General features: G+C 44.5%; 1 protein-coding gene across 1 annotated transcript; it reads left to right on the top strand.

Moving 5' to 3' along the window:
- Window positions 1-7,880: 7,880 nt before the first annotated feature.
- VRTN (vertebrae development associated) lies at window positions 7,881-15,774 on the top strand. Its single transcript, XM_016139047.2, has 2 exons — window positions 7,881-7,972; window positions 13,347-15,774. Exon 2 carries the CDS (start codon window positions 13,348-13,350, stop codon window positions 15,466-15,468), a length of 2,121 nt encoding a protein of 706 aa, XP_015994533.2. The 5' UTR covers window positions 7,881-7,972; window position 13,347; the 3' UTR covers window positions 15,469-15,774.
- Window positions 15,775-18,782: the final 3,008 nt, after the last annotated feature.

An 18,782-nucleotide genomic window follows, 5' to 3' on the forward strand; every position in this document is an offset into this window, starting at 1 on the left:
TAAATACCTTACTAAAATGCACAGAGTAGCAAAAATGAGACTGAAGAAAAGCAAGGGTAAGGAAATCATAGAATGAGCGTCAGCAACAATAATAACAACATAAATAATATTTGAGTGCTTACTACATGCCGAGCACTGTTCTAATTTCTTTATATGTAGAATCTCATTTAATTTTTATAATCATCATATGAGGTAATTACTATTACAATTATCAGTTACATTTGAGGTAACTGAGGCACAGAGAGGTTAAGTAACTTGCTAAATTCGCACAGGAAATAAGTGGAATTGGGACACAGGCAGTGTGGTTCCAGACGCTGTGCTCTTACCATAGCCTTTAGCATGCCGATCACAGGTATTCTGTACATATAGCTGGGTTATAAATTTGGCTCTGAGGTTCCTAGCAGTCAAAACTGAGAAGGGAAGGCATACGACCAATGACAAGAGTGATTGTATTTATTAGCAGCAATAATCCAATTGCTTGGGAGAATCACAGTCTTTTGTGACCCTAAATCGGGAAGAACTCATAAAGAAGATACTGCTTTCCAAACTTCCATGGGTAAAAATTGTTAAACTCCCTAATATAGGTATATTTGTTTGTAAACTATACATATACACCGACGAACTAATATATTTTGTGCATTGTAAAACGTAATAGAAATTTTAAAAAATGAGAGAAAATATAAATCCACATGTGTCTTCTGCTGGGGGTGATCTTGCATGCTCATACTCTCTCTGGTAGATGCAGATCCCCCTGAGTTCCCTGGTACAGTGGGTGGTTACATGCGATGGATCCTGGTAATAGATAGGCAGACTTCCCATCACTGTTTCTCATAAAGGCCCTCAGTGGAGGTCCAGAACATGACTCAGAAGAATCACTGCAGTGATAGCTTTTCTAGAGGGACCAAAATAATGTGGCCTAAGTTTGTAGCACTCCAATCGACTGGTTTGAGCTAGTAGTAACTATTTTCAAGACCAACTAATATTAATTGAGCCTTTTCTGTAAGATAGTCACTGTACTGAATGCTTTACTTGTATTTCCCCATAAACATAGTTAATTACTTATCATAATCCTGTGCAGTAATTATCATAATCACCATTTTATAGGAATGAGGAAACAGGCTCAGAGAGATTAATTTGTTTATGGGATGGAGCTGGGGTTTAAACTCATGTTCATTAGATTCTGAAGCTAGCTCTCTAAACCACCATTCTCTACAGCCTCTGAAATTTTGAATATAGATGGTCTTAAACGATAGTTTCTCTCCTTTTACAAATCTTTTTTCCTTACACAAAGAAGGTATTCTTGTAGTAAAAAAAATGCAAACAAAACCGAGGGATCCAAAGTAAAAATGCCACCCCTTTCCACAAATCTGCTCACCAGCCTTTCCCTTATTAGCATGTGTTATTTAAAGTCTTCCAGACTTGTTTCTACTCACTGAACATATGAATATACATACCAATTAGATCGATTTGTGCAAAAGCGGGGTTGTAGATACATTTTACTCTGAACTCCCTCTTTGCTTGGCTGTCTTTCCAGGTTGGTTCATGCAGATCTCCTCACATAGGAGCAAAAACACAACTACTTACTCGCTCCTCTCTTCTTAAAATAGTCTCTTTTGATTTTTCCTTTTGCTTCTTTGTGTTTCCCCCCTCCCCCAGCTGACTCTAAAGGGTGGTCCCTTTTCTTTCTCCCCTCTTTTGCCTCCTCTCTCCTTCTTTATCTCTTCCACTCCATTGGCTTTAGAGCTTATCTACCTGCTAACAACTCCCAGACTTACTTCACTCTACCTGGAACACTACGATTTTCTGTATTTTCAATTGCCTTTGTTGTTAATTTTAAGCCTATTTCTACATGCTTGGAGAATGTATATTTGTATATTTCTTTGAACTTACAAAAAGAAACTCTGGAGGGCAATCAATAAAAGTGGTTACCTGTGTGTGTGGTTGAAAGTAGAAAAAATTGGGAAGAAACTAACCAAGATCAAGGGCACCAGGAAGGACTGAGATTATAAACAAAATGATCGGGTGACCTCGAATTTGGCCTGTAGTCTTGCCTCCTCTTTATGGGTGAAATAGAGGTGACAGAAGAAATTCAATGAACTTGGGGGCTGGGGACCACAAGCCCTTGAAAACTTGTTTGAGTTTTGAGACCTAGCTGTTCCCCTAGTGGGGTACCTGTGCCTGTTTCCTTGGGGCGTGGGTGGGGGTGGGGATGAAGGGGAGGTGGGGGTGGGGCTGGAGGTGGGGGTGTGGAGTGGGGGCGGGGTGTTAGTTATCCTCAAGCTTTCTTTCCTTTCCTGGTACATTCCCTGAGCTGCTGTGCGAAGCACCTAGCAAGATCCCTGCAAACAAAGTAGACATCAATCCATGTGGCCAATGACTCTGCCCACCCAGGCACTTTTGCTTGCTCTCCTCCTGGCTACGGATAGGGGCTGCTTGCTCTCTGCCTAAGTGGGAATGCTGCTTGCAGGTAAGTTTTCTTCCCTCTTGCTTTCTTAATGTGTTACTCCCACTCCTCAAAAATAAATATTTAAGTGTTCGATTATAGAACTTACTAAACTCACCAACATTGAGAGAATGGCATAAGGAACCAACTCTGAATGAACCCTTGAGATTCAGTAATTATTGACATTTTGCCATATATACTTTACTCTTTCTTCTTTTCCTCTGATTTTTACAAAGCAGATACTTGAGGTCCTGTCATTTCATCCCTAAATTGTTACACGTATATCTGTTTTTAGGACATTTTCTTACTTTTATCACTTTTAACAAATTTAACATTAATTTCTTAGTAAATGTTAATACCCATTCTATATTCAAATTTACCACAAAATTAAATGACTTTAAAGCCATAAATGATGCCTGATTGTCAGAGCTGGAAATGAAAACAGACGTCAGCATCAGCCGATAGCTCTCTTAGCACAGGTCTCTGAGAAATAACCAGTAGTCCAGGAGTGAGGGGCTCGAAAAATACTTATCCCTTACCTTGGAAATAGCAAGTAACAGTGCTTTTACTGAGCACTCACTATGTACCCACCTGGGCTATGCCTGGAAGAGACTGCTTAAAAGCTTCGTGTGCCTTTCACAGCACTGAGCAAATGCCTACCTAGAGTAGATGCTCAACTAATTGTGATTTGAATTGATAATTATATCTCCTTGGTATAAAATGTTTCTTCACAGCAAAAGAGTGATATCCCTCTTTAATTCAATCATTTAGTGGATGTTGTTGTTTTCATTTTACGGATGAGGAAACTGAGGGGGGTTGGATTTGTCTAAATTCTCTCAACTAGAAAGTAGAGGAGCTGAAATTCAACTTGGGTTGATTTGACTACGGAGTCTTGGTGGTCATCTGTTTTTTGCTATTTGCCAAGGCCTGGGTAGAGGCAAAGAGAGGGTAAAAGAGGTGAATGGAGGAGGGGGAAAAGGAAGAGAAAAAAGAACAAAGAAATGAAAGGAAACCGGGGGATTATGTCATGGAAGTAAAACTAGCAGCTATTGGGTGTGGGGTCTTTGCGTGCAGTAAACACAATAGGTGTTTGTTGTGTTGTGGAATAAATGAGAAGACTTGATCCTCAACCCTCACACTTTGGAGTCTAGATTCAGGTCTGCAGACACTGCAGTGTCCTCAGGGCTAGCCCAGGACCTCAAATTAAGAGCTCAGATATCTGTTGAATGAATGAAAATGTATGAGTGAATATATGAGTGAATGAACAACTGAATAGGTAAATGATTGAATGGATGATAGACAAATATATAAATTATATAAATTATGCAATAAGGCATTGAGTGGATGAATTAATTGAATGAATAGATGGATGAAATCTTTAAATCTCTGGAGCAAGAATGAGTAGGGAAGAGAGCTAAATCTAACAGCAGTGTTGTTTACTGAGCATTTTATCATTAGACCTGTGCTAAGAACTTCGGAAGCAGTTTTTCATTTAATCCTTGTAGCAATCTCTTGAGTATTATTATCTTCGTTTTTTTAAGCAAGGGATTAGGTCCGGAGATATAAGGAAACTTGTCCAAGGGCACACAGGGCAGAACTGGAATTTTAACTCTGCCATTGTATTCTCAAACGCAGACTCTTCACTGCTTCACTGGATACAGGTCTTGTTTTTGTAGCTGATGAAAATACAGGTGAACCTCTACTTATATAACCCCTGGAAAGCTGTACATTTAAGCATAGTTAATTACTTATCTCAGCTCATTAGTTCACAGAAGCTTTTCTATTGTATGTCCCTTTATAAGTAAAGGATTATCCCTGACTCATTTGCTTCCTAAATCTAAATTTTGTTCAAAGCAAGGTACATATTAACTAAAGATGTCTATTTGTAAGAGTTGTTTAATTATTGTTGGAGATCTGGGATTTTTGGTGTTTGGGTACCTTATGACCAGGCCCTTAATTTCGTGACACCTTATCTTAATAGTTTAAATAAAAGTATATTGAAGTTTATCAAATTCATAATCCCATTAAAAAAAAGGACAGATATGTTCAATGTATGTAATAATATAAAGATTTCTTTAGGATAAAAAAACACCATGAGCAAAGCTCAATTATAAACCACAAACTCAGAAAAAAATGTTTTGAATTCCTATCATTGACCAAGGGCTCTTTTTATACAAAACTCTCTCTCATTAATCAGTAGGAAAAAGGTCTATAACCCAATAGCAAAATGGGCAAAAGATATTCATAGGAAAGGAAACACGAACTGCTTTTAAATACATGAAATATATGAAAAATGCTCTCCCTTACTCCAAGCAAAAAAACGTAAATTAATACCATACTGAGGGACTAATTTTTCATCCATTAGGTTGGCAAAGATTAAAAAAAAAAATGTGATAATACATTGTACAAGCCAGAGGTTAGGGAGCCTACATTCTCATACTTCATTTTTGGGGAAATAAGCTGGTACAACGTCTAAGGATTTGGCAAAATCTGTACAAATTACTACCGCACATACACTTTGAAAGTATAGTTATACCTATTCATACTGAAATTATGGATGTGCAAGGTTACCCACTGTAGCATGGTTTAAGGAGAGCAAAAGATGGAAGTGATCTTGAAGTTATTCCATAAAGGACTGGAGAGTACATTATTTTTGTTCAAAAAATGTATTTCATGCTACATTAAATGTCGAGATCTGTTCTAATACATTTGTCACCAGCCACATGTGGCTACATGAAATGTGGCTAGTTCTAATTGAGATGTGTTATAAGTGAAAAATGTACATGGTAATTTGAAGACTTGGTACAAAAAAAGAAATGTACAATATTTCATTAATCATGTCTTATATTGATTTCCCATCAAATTGATAATATTCCAGATCTATTGGCTTAATTAAAATATATTGACATTAATTTCACTTCTTTTAACTTTTTTAAGGTGGCTACTAAAAAAATATAAGTACATGAATAAGTCTCATTACATGCCATTGGACAGCAGTGGCTCTGGATACAAAAATAAAGTGAAACAAGCAAAGTGCATAACAGTGTTCAGTATACTACCATTTGTGCTTTAAAGAAAGGAAAAAAAGCACTCTCTCAGACATTTGCTTGTTTATACATAATATATTCCTGGAATAGTACCCTAGAAAAAATATTGGCTGCTTCTGGAGAAACTGTAGACAGGGAACGGGGCTGAAATTTCTATCCTGAATCTTTTTGTAAATTCCCAAACCAAAATATATAATAAGCATTTTAAGTAATATATTATTATTTACATATTATTTGTGTATGATGTATATTATGGACATATATAATGTATATTATTTAGTCAAAAACAGTTTTAAAAATGCTTAACATAGAACAAAAATATGCATAGAGAGTCTGGAAAAATATACATGTGTATATGCACAGAAAAAAGATAAAAATGCACAGAAAAAGAACTGGCAGATAAGCAGTGAGGAGAATGTGTTAGGGACAGAAAAAAAAATTACTCTATTTTTTACTCTGTACCATTTGAATCTTTTGTAAAGAGAATGTTTAACTTATATGTCAATCTAAAAAAAAAAAAAAAACTAGATTGTAAAGAAATATACCAAAACTTTAACAATAGCTGTCTTTAGATAATGAGATTATAGGTAATTTTTTCTTCCATATACTTTAAACTTTTCTCAATTCTAAATTTTCTCAGTCTATAAATAAGGCTCTTACTTCGGTAATGGAATCACCAACAAACCTTTTCATCACTGTAATTTTTTTTTAAAAAAAAATACTTTTACTGATTCTATTAGCCTTTTAAAGAATTTTAAATTATCTCCATTGCTTTTTAAAATGATAGCAAGTAATGCAGACTGTCAAAAGACGCAGAAAGATATAATGGGGAAAGAAGTATCTCATAATTCCATCTCTTTCTACAAGATAACTACTATTCTCTGAAGCTTTTTAAATACTGCATTTATATTAAGAACTTAAAAATCTTTTCGAATCAACTGGAGAGGCTGAGAACTGGGATCTACTTGCTTTATGCCAAGCACAGTCCTAAATGCTTTAAATGTGTCATTTAATGGAATCTACCCAACAACTCAGTGGGGTAAAAATTGTGTTACATTAACCTCCACGTCAGGGCCCCGAGGGTCTAAATAATTCGCCCAAGGCCATACTCTGTCTAGTAAGGGGCAGGGTTGGCATTCAAATCCGACTCCAGGTGACATCCAAGCTGCCGCCTCCGGGCACTGCCATCATAGTGGGTGGGGCCGGAGTGATTATGATGCAGGGACTGTGCTTGAGCTCACTTGTGGTGGCCTCCCGTCCGGGGTGCCTGGGTGGGTAAGAAAGGATTTTTGATTTAGGGGGTAAGTATAGAGCTCATGACTGGCAGAGGAGAAAATGATAATAGTGGAGCTGGGGCATAACCAATACCGAGGGCGTTTCACAGTGGGTTGCCAGGGGTAAGGCGACGCAGAGGAGCAGTCGGGGGTGGGGGTGGGGGGTGACTGGAGCGCGGAGGGAAGCAGCTAGCCCCGGCACTCTAAAGGGTTAAAGTTGGCCAGGAAAGTCCCTGGAGGACAATACCACCAAAGGCTGCAATCCAGTGGCCCTTACCTCCCCCACCAGCAGGGACTAGATGGGCGGATAGGACTGGTTCCTCCGGGATTATCTGAGGCCCCGGGTCTGAGGTGAGCTTTGAGGACAGACGCCCCAGGGACCACACACTCCCCATCTGCATCCTGGGGCATGGAAAACTAGGTGTCCTGGGGTAGGCTCCCTGGCTCCTGAAAGAAGCAGCTCCGGCCCAGGCACACTCTGAGAGAGGTGCTGAGCCCCCAGCCTGGGGGGTGCTCAGAAAAAAGTGAGGATGGAGGCCTTGGAGAAAGTGGGAACTTTCTGGAAGGGAAGGGGGCTTACACCAAGGTAGGGGCAGTGAGTTCTCCAGCTTCCTGTCTCGCAGAGCAAGGGATGAGAGAGCTACCTCAGAAAGAGATGCATTTTGGAGCTTCAGAGAGCCCCCAAATCTCTAACCTATCATCCCAGGCTAGTTTCTGGGCTCCAGGTCCACCGCCCCCCTTCTCTTAGCCTGGCCACAGACTTGCTTTCTTTAGGTTGTTCTATCTCAACCCTTCTCCTCCCCTCTCCTCCTAAACTCTGAAAATCTTTCAACCTTCGAATTTTCCTGGGCAGTTTGGGGTCGGTTTCAGAGCCAGGTCCGGGCGCTTTAACACCCCCAGCTGGGTAGTGTGGATGAGACAATAGCTGCTATCACTTTACCATTGGAAGTGACCCCCGAATTTGCACTTCTTTCATCTTGGGACCAGAGCACTTGAGGGTGGGCGATTTCCTGGGGGGAGTGGCTTAAGCCCATCCTCCCCCAGCCAGTTGGCTGTAGACAGTCCATGCTCAATAGGCAAATATGAAACCAGTTCTGGAGTGAGAGTGGCGCTCAGCTGGGGACACTACCTGCAGGGTGACTTAAATGTCCCAAGCTGGAAGGTGGAGTGAGAAGTGGACGACCCCAGGGCTCTGGGTCACCCTCGAGGTCAGTAAACGAGGAAGGTTTCTCAAAATTAGGAAGGGTGGGTGCCTGTACAGCTAGGAGGCCCGAAGGGAATGAAGGCTTGCCTTGAGTCTCTTAAAGGGCCCAGGGATCAACGGGTGGCTCTGAGAAGATGCCGTATGAGTGTGCGTGGGTGCGTGCGTGGGTGCGTGTGTGTGTGTGCGTGTGTGTGTGTGTGTGTGTGTGTGTGTGTGTGTGTGTGTGTGGAGAGGGGAGGTGAGGCATTGTTTCAAGTTTTTTTCTCTCCATCCGCACCTCCAGCTCCATCCCCACCCCCACCCAGCCTGCCTATCTCCCCTCCCCACGCTCTACAATGGTCCGGCCTCAGCCCCTCCCCAGACTCCTAGAGCTTCCTGGATTGGGTCCCTTGTCCGAGATGCCCAGGCCAGCCAGCTGTGTTCCCAGCCACGCTTTGCCTCCTGGCACCCCCAGGGGAAATTGGTGGCTTGCCTGCCTCCCTTTGTGGGCCGCACTCCACCTTCCTTTTCTCTTCCAGACGTGTGGTCCACTAGAGCAACTGACCTTGGGGACTGCCCAGGCCGACTTGGTGACTTTGGGCCTGCCCTGGTGCGCTCCCAGGCGCACCCGCTGCCCTTGGTAGTGGGAAATCCCTTGGGAAGGCACAGCGATGGCCTCTCCTGCCACCAGCCAGTGTCTGCAATCCCTATTTCCATTCCTTGCTGGACCTTTTGGTCACCAGGGAGAGAGCCTTGACGGCTGGCACTCCCTTGAGCCAGTGGTGCAGCCTGAGCAGCTGGGCCAGTGTGACTGGGGGAGTGGAGGGCAGGCCTGAGAGGCACGGAGCCAGTCTGGGTGAGATGCCTGCTGGTTTACCCCAGTCTCCCCGAATGCAGAGGCCCTCTGTGGGCCTCCCTCCATAATTGTTAGGTGGGAGAAGAGAAGGGATGGGGTCCTTGATGAGCAAATGCAGAGCACAGGATGAGGCTGGCAGAGGAGGAGTTTGTTTTAGAGGCAAGAGGAGACCGACCAGCATCCTGTCGGCAGGTCCCCTGGCTCTTCCTTCCCTTGCCCTCCCCAGAGCACTGGCTCACCCCTGTAAAACGCAAGGGACAGAGGCTAGACCTGAGCTGCTGAAACCCCATCTGCCTGAGATAAGGAGATGGGGTGGGGTGGGGAGGAGAAAAGCTGGCCTTGGTAAGGTGAGGCTCTGAGTCTCCTGCAGAGTTGCTCAGGTCTTCATTCATTCCTTGGCTCCAGAGATCCTCCTAGGTGCTAAGACGCTGGCTGGGTGCTTTCAGGATGCCTTGTTTTGTTCTCTTCCAGGCTCAAGCCAGGGGAGCCTGTGTAATCTGAGGGGGCCTTCCTTCCCTGGTTTCATTCCTTTTCAGATCCCTTCCCAGAGTTGTCAGGGGAGGCCACCTGGGCAGAGCCCATAGGTTAGCTCTCACTTTCTGCACTTAATTCATGAATGCACCTGGCAATTGCCAGATCTGCTTTGCATTGCATTTCCAGGAAACCACTGCTGAAAAAAAGACTTGCACCTGAACTCCATCAACCAATTGTCTACTTAAAGATGATTGGTGTAACCGTACAGTCTCTGGCCTTTCCCCAGTACCCCATTCTCTGGTGGTTCAGACGCCCTTGAGTGGATGTGAGATACAGAGTCTCTTTTTCTCAGCAAGCTTTTGAGGAAAACAGAAGTGGGGTATTACCTACTCACACCTTCCTCTTCCGAGGAAGGAATGAGATAGGGTGGAGCAGGGTGGGACAGGGTAGGGTTGGGAGGGGTGGGGTTTGTGCAGGAGGAAGTGTGGCATATCTGGACATTGTGTTGAAGGTGTTTGGATTCTACTGCATGAATCAGGCAAGTCAACTTTACTTTTCTGGACCTCAATTTCCTTATCTGTAACATGGCCGGGTTTGTCTCAAAGCTCCAAGAATATGTGTGTTTCTGGATTCTTTGGATAATGCGTATTTTGGGCGATGTGTCCTCTTGGGTAGTGTATTTACAGTGTTTGGGAGGGGAGCTCTGGAGTCAGATTGCTTAGGGTTTCATAGCTTTAATAGCTATGTGGTCTTGGAAAAGTTATTTAACTCCCTAGCCTCTGTTTCTCTAGGTGTGAACTAGAAATAGACGTGCTAGCAATGGTGCATGTGTGATGGAATTGTAGTTCACATGCAGGAAATATGAGAACCGCATACTGTATAAACAAAACTACCTCTGAGAAGCCTGAAATCCAAATACTCACCCCATGCCCACAGAAACTTGTAATCACACGAGGGAACATCGTGCTCTGCTTAGGAAATAATCTCATTGAGTGGAAGGGCAGAAATAGTCACCCACACAATTTAAATTAATCATCCTCTCTTATTTTTTTCGGAGATTTTAGTTGAATTACCAAAGTTAAATGCACATAGTAAGCAGTAGGTAAGTGGTAGCTGTTTGAGTAATTTTGTCTGCAAAGTAGCTAGCAGAATGCTCATTTATATGCAGCTGTAGAGCAGTGTTCAATAAGTGACATGCAAGAAAAACAAAACCCCCGGCATCTTTGTTGTCTGCCAGAATGAAAAAGCTCTTCTGTGTGTTCGCAGTTTGTTCTTCAGGAAGTGCTGTCTTCACTAAGGACTGATAGGAAGTTTATCTCCTAGTTTTTTTAAAAAAAATTATTTGGTTTTAAAAAGTAGATCTACATAAAAGATGAACAGATTAAAAGCCCAATTCCAGGGTCAAATAATATGGCCCAAATAGAAATTTGGTGAGAGGTGAGACCAGATTTGTCGCAGCACACACATTTAAAAAAAAATTCTGCAGCTGAGAAATTTTATCCAAAGGTGTTTCTGATTATCAGTTATTAAAAAGCTTTCTTTTTAATAATTATCAAGTAAAATTCTGGTGATACTCTTTCAGTGCTTTAAAAAAACTTTTTTCAACTTTACTGAACCATAATTTACACTCAAACACATCCCTTTTAAGTGTGAAGTTCAATTAGTTGACAAATGGATACACCCAAACACAATTTTTAAACCTAAGGCTAATCTAAAGCGATTTATTGAACTCTTAAGTTCTCTTTGAGAACAAAGATCTGAGAAAGGATAATAGTTTCCTTTTAAATTTAAAAACAGTGTCCATAAAGGAATATTAATTTGCTTAGCAATACAACACTGAAAACCTTCCAGGAATTAGGATGATTAGTTTGTGTTGGAAAGGTTGCTGACAGTTTAAACTAGATGAGGTGTATTCTAGGCCCTTAAGAGCATCTGGTTTCAACTACTGGCTGTACCACTTGTGGGACTTTGGGCAAATTGGGCAACTTAGACTACCTTTGATTGTCTCCGTTTCCTCACCTGTAAATTGGAGATTCAGATAGCAGGATAAGAATAGTTCAAGGCAAATAGTAAATGCTCAGTAAATCTCAGTTATTTGATCTATGTCTACACAGTGGCTAAGCTGCCGCCGCCCCTTTGAAAAAACTAACTTTGTTCCAGGGCAGGAGGTCTCAAACTTTTTTGGTCTCGGGAATCCTGTGTGCTCTTAAGAATTGAGGGCCCTGAAGCACTTTTGTTTATATAGGTTCCATCTGTCAATATTCAAAATTAAAACATATTTAGAAAACACTTGTTAAGAAACAACAAACTGGTTACACAGTAACAAATGTTTTATGAAAACTTTTCCAGAGCAAAAAAAATGTAATGAGAAAAGTACATTCTTTTACATTTTTCAAATTTCTGTAAAGATGGGTAGATTCTCATCTCTGTCTCTCTGTTTGATCTGTTGTGATATATTGTTTTGGTAGAAGTATATGAAGAAAATCCAACTTTATCGAGATACATAGGTGAAAAGAGGAAGAATTTTTTACTGTTGTTAAAGAAGAAGACTAATTTGATAGCTTTTTCAGTAGGTATTCTTTGATAACTACACAAAAACGCGAGAGGTAGTTTCTCAAAGCTTAGCTTTAATGTAGAATCAAACAATATCCATAAATTTTTTCTACCCTGTTGTACCGAGATTCATTGCTTTCTCTTTTACTTTGATCGGATCTTTTACTCACGCATGACTTTGTAGCATCACTCACTTGCTCTTTGGGAAATTCAATTAATTTGTTGAATGATGTAGATCTTCAAATGTTGACAATCTCATTATACATTATACAAAGTTAGATTTATAGTGTTGCCACTGATCCCATCAGGAAAGTCTTTAGGTATTGGGAAGCTGTCAAGCTCACTGTAGTGGATGCAGGTTTTCCAAAATTCTAATTTTCAAATGAAAGCTCAGAATTTCACTGATGGCAAATAGTAGTTTTCCTGGAAGTAGCAGGCTCACCTTTTTCATTTTTGAGAAATTAGAAGTTAGTTTGCCGAATATACCTGTGTCTAAATGACTGATGTCTCTCAATTGTTCTTTGAAGTAAAAGTGGTACGCCATGATAAAAGTGGCTAGCTCGTCAAACACCCCAAACGATGGTCATGTGAGATCTTCATCATTCTTCAGTATGCAGCGGAAATGCTTTTCGTGTACTTGCCATTTTGTTACTCCCAATAATGAAGTCAGTTTTTAAAGACTATGATTTAATAATAATAACCTTAGTGTTTCATCAAGGACATTCTCGAGTGAATCTAGTGTTTTCTTTTTTCCCCCTAACTACGACTACATGGTGGTGAAAAAAATAATGACTTCTAGTACAGTTTGATTTATTACTAAGGTACCACAATTTTACTCAAATGTTAATACAATGAAAAAGGCAAATAATATCTTAGTGTTGTTGTCTTAGTATATCTCAGTATTGTTTTGAAAATAGTTTAACTTGCAAAACCCTTGAAAGTCCCAGGGAACCCCAAGGACCTGTGGACCTTTGAGAATCATTGAGAATCACTATTCTAGTGAAAGGTAGGCCAATTTTGGCTATATGTGATAGTAAGTCTTTGCCAGGTACTGAGGTACAGCTTTTATAGGTGTACTATATAACATGCATAGTACTAGATAATACTCTAATATGTAATAGCTAACATTTCTATAGTAGTATATTCAGGCACTGTTCTAAGGATGAATACACAAGTGTGTGTATATGCCTATCTATCTCCATCCTTTCATTGTCTCATTTATACTCACAACAACCCTATATGGTAGATACTTTTATTATTGTCTCCATATTAACAGAAAAGGAACCAGAAACCTAGAGAAGTTAAGTGACTTGCTCAAGCTAATATCAGAATCTCTCACTACCACTGAGGGATTAAATAAGCCTCAGGAGGCACTTAGCCATTTATCTGCTCTGGAGGAATGGAAGTGGTTGGACATTATCTCCAGGGAGATGGCACAGGTGTAACGGGGCATCATTGCTGAGTATCATCTGAGTACCTTGTCCTGACCTCTGCCTTCTATCCTTTGCCCTGGCAGGATGACATCTCAGGAACAACTAGTACAGCAGGTGCTCCAAGACCTGCAAGAGGCAGTAGAGTCTGAGGGCCTGGAGGGTCTTATCAATGCTGCTCTGGGGGCCAAGCAGGTCCTGTCCTCCTTCACCCTCCCTACATGCCGGGAGGGCGTCCCCAGGCCCCAGGTGCTGGAGGTGGACTCGGTGGCCCTGAGCCTGTACCCAGAGGATGCTCCCAGGAACATGCTGCCACTGGTGTGCAAGGGCGAGGGCAGCCTGCTGTTTGAGGCGGCCAGCATGCTACTGTGGGGTGATGCGGGCCTCAGCCTGGAGCTGCGGGCCCGCACTGTGGTGGAGATGCTGCTGCACAGACACTACTACCTGCAGGGCATGATAGACTCCAAGGTGATGCTGCAGGCCGTGCGCTACTCCCTGGTCTCCGAGGAGTCTCCCGAGATGACCAGCCTGCCTTCTGCCACACTGGAAGCCATTTTCGATGCGGACGTCAAGGCTACCTGCTTCCCTAGCAGTTTCTCCAACGTGTGGCACTTGTACGCCCTCGCCTCCGTCCTTCAGCGCAACATCTACTCCATCTATCCCATGCGCAACCTCAAGATCCGGCCTTACTTTAATCGCATCATCCGGCCCCGCCGCTGTGAGCACACGCCCGCCACACTGCACATCATGTGGGCTGGGCAGCCCCTCACCAGCCACCTCTTCCGCCACCAGTACTTTGCCCCTGTGGTGGGACTGGAGGAGGTGGAGGCCGAAGATGCTACTGGCCTGGCCCCAGCTCCTCTGCCACCGCTGGCTAAGACCCCAGAGCTGTTTGACCGTGAACCTGGCCTCAGTTACTCCCAACTCTGTGGGCGCTACAGTGTTACCAGGAGCACCTTCTACCGCTGGCGGCGGCAGTCCCAGGAGCAGCGGCAGAAGGTGGCCACCCTCTTTTCAGCCAAGCTCTTCCTGCAGGACAGTGTCCACCATGGGGGTATGATGTCGCTGCAGCAGTTCCTCCAGAGGTTCCCTGAGATCTCCCGCTCCACCTATTATGCCTGGAAGAACGAGCTGCTTGGCGCTGGCCCCTGCCAGCCTCCCGCCCCCAAGGAGGCGCTGGTGATGGAGGAGCTGGAGAAGCTGCCAGAAGAGCAGATTGCTGAGGGGGTGGGATGCCCCTTGCTGCCCATGGCAAGCGCTGGAATGGTCTTCATGCAGCGGGCCAAGTTGTACCTGGAGCACTGCATCTCCCTGAACACACTGGTGCCCTATCGCTGCTTCAAACGCAGGTTCCCTGGCATCTCCCGGTCCACTTACTACAACTGGCGCCGAAAGGCTCTCCGAAGGAACCCCAGCTTCAAGCCGGCAGCGGCCCTTTCCACAGCCCGGGCTCCCCAGTCAGCATCTGTTGGGGAAGAGGCCCTGCTCCCTTGGAAGGGTGAGGCGGGAGAGGGGGCAGGGAACACAGCGGGTAAGGTACCACCTGCCCCCCGGGGTTTCCTGCCCCTGAGGATGCCGCTGTCGCGTTGGCAGAGGCGTCTGCGCAGGGCTGCCCGCAAGCAGGTGCTGAGTGGGCATCTCCCCTTTTGTCGCTTTCGCCTCCGCTACCCCAGTCTGTCCCCCTCCACCTTTTGGGTCTGGAAGAGTCTTGCTCGGGGTTGGCCCAGAAGCCTACCCAAACTCCAGATGCAGACCCCCACATTGGGCAAAGGAGAAGTGCAGGAGGCTGAGGAGAATCCAGAGAGAGAAGTTGACAGGAATGTGACAGCTGCCATAGCCCCACCTGCGGGGACTCCGGAGATGGCCGCTTCCCCAGGAGAGGCTCCAGGGGATGCCCAGGGAGGGGCTTCTATAGAGAGGGACCCGCGAGAGGGGCCCACGGCCCAGTGCTGGCCCCACAGTGGGTCTGGGCCCAGCCAACCTGTGGCGGCAGTGGCGGGCAGCAGGGACAGTGAGGTGCTGGTGATGGATGTGCTCGCCACTACAAAGTTCAAGGCTCAGGCCAAGCTATTTTTGCAGAAGAGGTTTCAGTCCAAGAGCTTCCCCTCATATAAGGAATTCAGTGCCCTCTTTCCCCTCACCGCTCGCTCTACCTACTACATGTGGAAGCGGGCCCTGTATGACGGCCTCACCTTGGTTGATGGTTGATGTGTAGGTGCAAAGGGGCTGTGAGGAAGGGGAACCAGTGGATGCCAGTGACCGGAGTTGCCCCCTGGCTTCGCCAGGATGCCCTTTACTTGGTTCCCACAGCGTCTACCCCAAGTCTGAGGGCAGATTTGTGTTGTTACCTGGCTCCAGGGCAGAGAGCCAGAAATCAGCCATCTGGTCTTCTGTAGAGAGTCACCGGACCAGAGTTGGTCTCTTCAGTTGTTTGCCATTATTTTTATTGTCGTGTCTTGCTTTTAGATTTTTATTTTGATTTAAGTGGGTTGGCCGAGCCCCCTTGCTGGTATTGAAAGCCATATGTATGTGGGGGTCTGAAGGGGGATTGGTTAGCTATAGCTGATTTCAGCTTTTCCTGGGGACGAAAGGCACATTATAGCATGGCCATCTGTCCCATTTGGCAGAATATATGTCTTCAGTTCCTTTTGGGGCTTGGCACCCTCCTTATTGAAATATATTTCCCAAAGGAACATTAGAAATCAAATGTGGAGTAGGTCAGTGGCTCTGTCTGGCCACCCCCAAGGGAGAGGAAGCCAGGCTCAGTGTGAGCAGAGGCAGGGATGTATAGGAAGGAAGAACCAGGGGCCTCTAAGGGAAGATCCTGAGCTGGATCACTGAGGGCTGACTTGTGCCTTGCAAGGAGTATGGTAAGGGGTTGGGGGAAAGGCCCTTGAGTCTCTGCTTGCTGGCGCTTGGCCCATCTGCTGTGGACCCTGTAGACCTCTGCCAGCCTGACTTACCCTTGAGAACCCCTGTCTTTCTGCTGAGATTCCCCTCAGAGCCTGTGCCCCATCTTCAGTGAGGGACCACAGAGTGACCATGCAGGTGAGAAACTGAATTTGCATTGTCCAAGGATGAAATTGCAAAACCAAAAAAATAAAGTAATGTGGTACCCACAGCCCTTGGTCTCTGGTATTTGTTTTGCCAGGAGAGAACTGCCCATTCCCATGTTCCCCTTTGGTTTAAGGGGACTGAGAGTGGCCATTTCTCTCTTGCTGGGATACTCTTAGGTCTAGGGCTTGGGGAATGAAAGTGCTCACTCTGGAAATTCTGCTTAGAATTGTGACCTCGGGTATTCATCCAGCTAGGGGCAGGGTTATAGCTACCTGAAAAGATACTTCTTACTGATAGGAGAAAATTGGCTAAGTGTGGTCAGAGGCCAGGCCAGCTTGAGGGTAGTGTCTGTGCTATGTGCCGAGGCAGGCTGGGCCCAGTATCAGATAAGGACACAGCCTCAGAGTGGTTGGTTTGCATTCCCCTCCTTCCAGTGGGTCTGAGCTTTAAGGCCAGGCCTTTGCTCTTTGGAATGGAGTTTCAGTGGGGAAAAGTCTCCTTAGGGCCTTCCTCCTCCTGTCTAGATTTGCTGCAGTGGTTCTCATCCTTATGGTTTGGTAGAGTTGTCCTTAGTTCTGCTATTTTTTTTTTTTTTACCCCCGACATCCAATCAGCAAATCCTGTTGACTCTGACTCCAAGATATGCCCAGAATCTCCCCATTCATGCTGCTGCCATCATCATTGCTCCTGGCCTACACCTCAGCTTTCTACCAGTCACCCTGCTTCCACTCTTGCCCTATACAATCCATTTTCCATAGAGTAGCCCTAGAGAGCTTTAAGCAAAATCTGATTCTGTCTAAAATGTATGAACGGCTTCCCTTCACTCAGAATCCCTTGCTCTGCTTTGCCGAAGCCTTTATAATCTGGCCCCCGATGCTCTCTTCCACTTACTTTTGTCTTGCTCTTGCCCTTAACCACTACGTTCCAGCCACACTGGCTGCCTCTGACCTTGAACATGCCACATTTACTTTAAGGGTTTTTATATTCGTTCCTTTGGTCTAGAGTGCTTTTCCTTAATCATCTTTACATGGCAAAGTCCTTGCCATTCGGATCTTTGAGAGTCACTATTGCATCAGCCTTTATATATTCCCATCTGATGTTTTTCTTGTGTATGTTCTTCTTAGAACATAAGCTTCGGGAAAAGTAGAGCTTTTTCCTGACTTGCTTTCACCATTGTATTCCCAGCAGGTGGATTAGTTCCTGGCACATAGTAGGTGCTACAATTTGTCGAAAGAAGGAATGAATGAAATGGCGCCGCTGTGATTTCCTGTTGTTATCCTTTGGGATGTGATTTTATCAAACCTAATCAATCCTACTTCCTAAATATTTCTCATTGACCATTTTCGTACATCCCTACAGCCAGCCCCCGATCTAGGCCAGCAGCTGCTCTCATCTCCGATACTTGAATGGTTTTCAAATTGACTGCCCCCACTCAAACCATCCCATTCTATCCTGACAAAGGCCAGAATGACCTTAGTAAAACATAAATCTGACTCATTACTAGATTTCCTATTGCCCTTAGCATAAAATCCAAACTAATGAGGCCCACCAGTCTGGCCCCTACCTACCTTTTGACTTATTTTCCCCCACTGAACCCTCACACTCATTCAGACCGACCTTCCCTACTACTTATGTTTTCCTTCCCATAATGCAAATCACGTGACATTGCCATTGCTTGTCTTTCTCATAGACTGTGGGGTCTCCCCTGAACCCCCAAGCAATGTTGCTTGGTAGTCCCTTCATTGGTGAAGGGATTGAAATGATACTCCCACCTGGCCTGCAATGGCCACCCAGAACCAGCAGGTGGCAATCTGGTGCAGCAAGAGACAAAGTCTCCAGGTTCCCAGCAGGCATAGCCCTCCCTATCTAGTGGTTTTCAATTCCCAGTCTACCGTGTTCATTGCCTTGGCTGTCAGAGCATGGCACCAACCTCGCTCCTGAGCACTGCCCTGGTGGGGCTCTAGATTCTCCTGTTTGTTCTATTCCCTGCCATCTTAGAAGCAAAGCAGATTTTCTGTTGCCTGGAGCAGTGTCTCACAAGGGGGTCTAAAAACCACCTACATCATACCCCCTGGAGAGCTTGTTAGGTGTGTAGATTCCAGGGCCCCACCCAGAGCTACTGATTCTCATTTCAGTAATTGGAGAGGCTGTATACACATGGGCGAGTTATCTAGCCTTGCTGTGCCTCACTTTCTCCATCAGTAGAACGGGGATTACAGTAATGCCTGTAGTATGGTTCCTTGCACACAGAAGTGCTAGATAAGCATTTGATATTGGTAACAATGGTGTCCAGTTTGAGAACTCCTGGGAACCTAATTCCTATTTTCTAGGAGGAAGCTAATGTTCAAGGAGATTCTTACTCAAGGTTACCCTCTAGTTTAGTTAAAGCAGGGACTCGGAGATACTTCTGACCCAAGACTGAAAAGTCTTTTTGTCAGAGGCCAGCACTGAACCCCAAACCCATA

The sequence above is a fragment of the Rousettus aegyptiacus genome, unplaced genomic scaffold (genome assembly GCF_014176215.1).
Source record: "Rousettus aegyptiacus isolate mRouAeg1 unplaced genomic scaffold, mRouAeg1.p scaffold_m13_p_3, whole genome shotgun sequence".
NCBI classification, from domain to species: Eukaryota; Metazoa; Chordata; class Mammalia; order Chiroptera; family Pteropodidae; genus Rousettus; species Rousettus aegyptiacus.